The sequence below is a fragment of the Sprattus sprattus genome (assembly GCF_963457725.1).
Source record: "Sprattus sprattus genome assembly, chromosome: 5".
Taxonomy (NCBI): domain Eukaryota; kingdom Metazoa; phylum Chordata; class Actinopteri; order Clupeiformes; family Clupeidae; genus Sprattus; species Sprattus sprattus.
Window position 1 is genome coordinate 28,916,119 of NC_137924.1, and position 3,081 is coordinate 28,919,199.

At 41.5% G+C, this 3,081-nt stretch overlaps 1 protein-coding gene across 1 annotated transcript in view; it reads right to left on the reverse strand.

Moving 5' to 3' along the window:
* Nucleotides 1-648, reverse strand: part of LOC308366114 (CD48 antigen-like) — a gene marked incomplete at both ends in the record, with an annotated part of 3,785 nt that extends 3,137 nt beyond the window's left edge. The window contains 2 exons of the mRNA XM_080839750.1: nucleotides 1-27; nucleotides 591-648. The exon at nucleotides 1-27 is cut by the window's left edge and continues 270 nt beyond it. Coding sequence (XP_080695876.1) covers nucleotides 1-27; nucleotides 591-648 — 85 coding nt within the window. The remainder of the gene's footprint in view (nucleotides 28-590) is intronic.
* Nucleotides 649-3,081: the final 2,433 nt, after the last annotated feature.

A 3,081-nucleotide genomic window follows, 5' to 3' on the forward strand; every position in this document is an offset into this window, starting at 1 on the left:
TGATGCCATACACGTCACCTGCAAAGACTGAGGAAATGTTTGGGGTAGACAGAGGATGGAAAATTAACAATTTTCACATAATCAACAGATGTAACAAGACTTTCTTGTTCAGTGCAAACATTTACTGTCTTGGTTGTTCTAAAAGCTTTCCCTCCATCCCAAAAATAAAATGTACTTTAACCAGCTTAAGTGACCATGAAGTTCATGATTATGAAAAATGAAACAAGGTGTCATGCTAAGGTTTCGACTACACACAGCAATACATGGGTTGTATGAGGTCAACCTCCTCGAAATTTGAGCCGTCATAGCTCAAAGACATCTACGCAGTTTGGCTACAACTTCCCTAAATGATGAAAGTGATGCATTCCGAATAAGAACTAACTTTATTAACCACCCTGAGATAAAGTTGATGATTCTGAGGTTAAAATCAAGAATTATCTGGAAAATGTACTCCTAGTGTTTCCTTGAGATCGACCGGCTTGCACTTCCTGGATCACAAAGACCTTTCAAACGAAAGAAAATCTAAAGTTTTCAAACCTTTTTCAAGCGCATCAAGAAAATAAAAATAAAAACAATATTGCTAAGCTTACCTGATGTCACTGATGTGAAAATCAGAAGACTTGTTATGGCACGTTGTATTGCAGCCATTTTTAGCCGGGCGACTCCCCTATCACTTTCAAACTCTCATGGAGCTGTCAGAAAAAAAGAGACAAAAGCAGGAAGGGTGAGGAGTTATATACTTTCTATTATGTCATCACACTGTCAGAAGGAGGAGGTTCTATCTCTTAGCCTAACAGAATTGACGTGAGACTTCTGAGGAACAGAGAACTGAAAAGAGCATTTTGATAAAACCTTAAGTACTAACTGGACCAAGCACAGTTAATGTAACCTTCCTGCAGAGAGATTAGGTATTTCTAAGCAAAGCTTTCAGGGACTAGACCTATTTCTACAAACAGGTTGTACAGGTTGTGTGCCTACAAGGCCTGCTTCTCAACTTTTCACATCATTAGATTTGCATTCTAGACATTCATTTAAAATGTGCGTTCATTGGAAGAACACTATAGCCCCACTATTGTATATCGCTTGCAATTCTTTGATATGACACTTAGAAATATCACAGAGCCGCAAGAAGTCTGCCCTCTTTGTAAAATGTATACTTCAGCAATGTGCATTTTACCTGGTCAGTTTCAGTGTTGTTCACCTTGGTGTCTTCAAGTTGAAGAAGTGGGCAGCTGTGGCCTACTGGTTAGAGTTTCAGGCTGGAAACCGGAAGGTGGCCGGTTTGATCCCTGACCAGTAGGAAAAATGTGGGTGGGGGAACTGGTAGAGCACTGCTCTCCCATGCCCACATCCATGGCTGAAGTGCACTTTAGCAAGGCACCTAACCCCGATCACTGCTCCCCAGGCGCTGCCAAAGGCAGCTCACTGCTCCGGGTTAGTGTGTAACCTCACTTCACTGTGTGTTCACTGGGTGTTGTGTGTGTCACTACCCTGGATAGGTCAAATGCAGAGGTGGAATTCAGAGTGTGTGTGTCTACACCACCTCTGCCATACAGTTCTCGGTCGGTCAAGCAGAAAACTTTTGTGAATGACAGCTAGTCAGATAGTTTTGGGCCAGAGCCAGAAGAACAAGCGTGTGATTTACCTCTTCTGCCTAATGGGATTCAGAGGGACTGGAGTACACAGCAGACGTGCAATAAAACAACAACGCTCTGAAGTCAGACAGGAACTATACTTCACAATCACATGTCACTGCTTCCATGTAATGAAAGACGGTTATTGATATTCTGCCAGCAGAGCAGAAGCTCATCACCCTTATACTGTTGTTATTGTTGTTGTTGACTTCTCACTCCAGTGGAACATATGCCATCGTTGGAGAGTTTACACCAGATTTGCTATCCACTTCTTCTTGATGTTTCAGTAATCTTCAGTAGAATCCACTGAGTGAGGGATTGGCCCACCCAGCCTCAGTTTACAGCACCTGGTCTTCCCAGGCGGTTGAACTAGCAAGTCCCTAGTACAAGCGACCAATGGTTGAGCAGAGCTGAGCAAAGCTGAGCAAGGCTAAGCCAATCATTGAGCAATGTTGAGCAAGGCAAGGCCAATCAGGCTCAGGTTTTGTCCATGACGTCAAACTGAGCCGTCTGTATTTCAAACAAAGATGGCGGCTGTCGGTAAACGGTGAATCAAGCGATGTACATTTAATGCTCTAATTTCTATCAGGTAAGTTCAAATTTCGTAATTCTTGGCTCATTTTGTAGGTACTTCGGTAGTGCATGTAAGTAGCTAGGTGAGAGTTTTGCTGCCTAGAAGGAAAAAAAACGATCTTTTGTCTACATATGTATACCCGCGAATCCAGCGACATATAATGCTGTTGTTTCTCTCAGGTAAGTTCAAATTTCTTAAATCTGGGCTCTTTTTAAAGGTAATTCGATGGTGCATTTAGCCAGCTAGGTGTCAGTTTTGAATTTCACCCTGAAAACTGGCAAAAACGCTATAGTCTACATATGCACGGCGAATTTAAATAAAAATGGCCGCCGTAAATTTGAATCCAGCGATATACATTTAATGCTCTGGTTTCTCTCATGTAAGTTCAAATTTCTTAAATCTGGGCTCTTTTTAAAGGTAATTCGATTGTGCAGAGAGCCAACTATGTGTCATTTTTGCTGTTTTGAATGATTATCTGAAAACCGGCTCAAACGCCATTGTTTACATATGAACCTGCGAATCCAGCGATATACATTTAATGCTCTGGTTTCTCTAATGTAAGTTCAAATTTCTTAAATCTGGGCTGTTTTTAAAGGTAATTTGATTGTGCATGGTGCCAGCTAGGTGTCAGTTTTGCTGTGTTGAATGATTATCTGAAAACCGGCTCAAACGCCATTGTTTACATATGAACCTGTGAATCCAGCGATATACATTTAATGCTCTGGTTTCTCTCATGTAAGTTCAAATTTCTTAAGTCTGGGCTCTTTTTAAAGGTAATTCGATGGTGCATGGAGCCAGCTAGGTGTCAGTTTTGCTGTGTTGAATGATTATCTGAAAACCGGCTGAAACGCCATTGTTTACACATGCAGATTT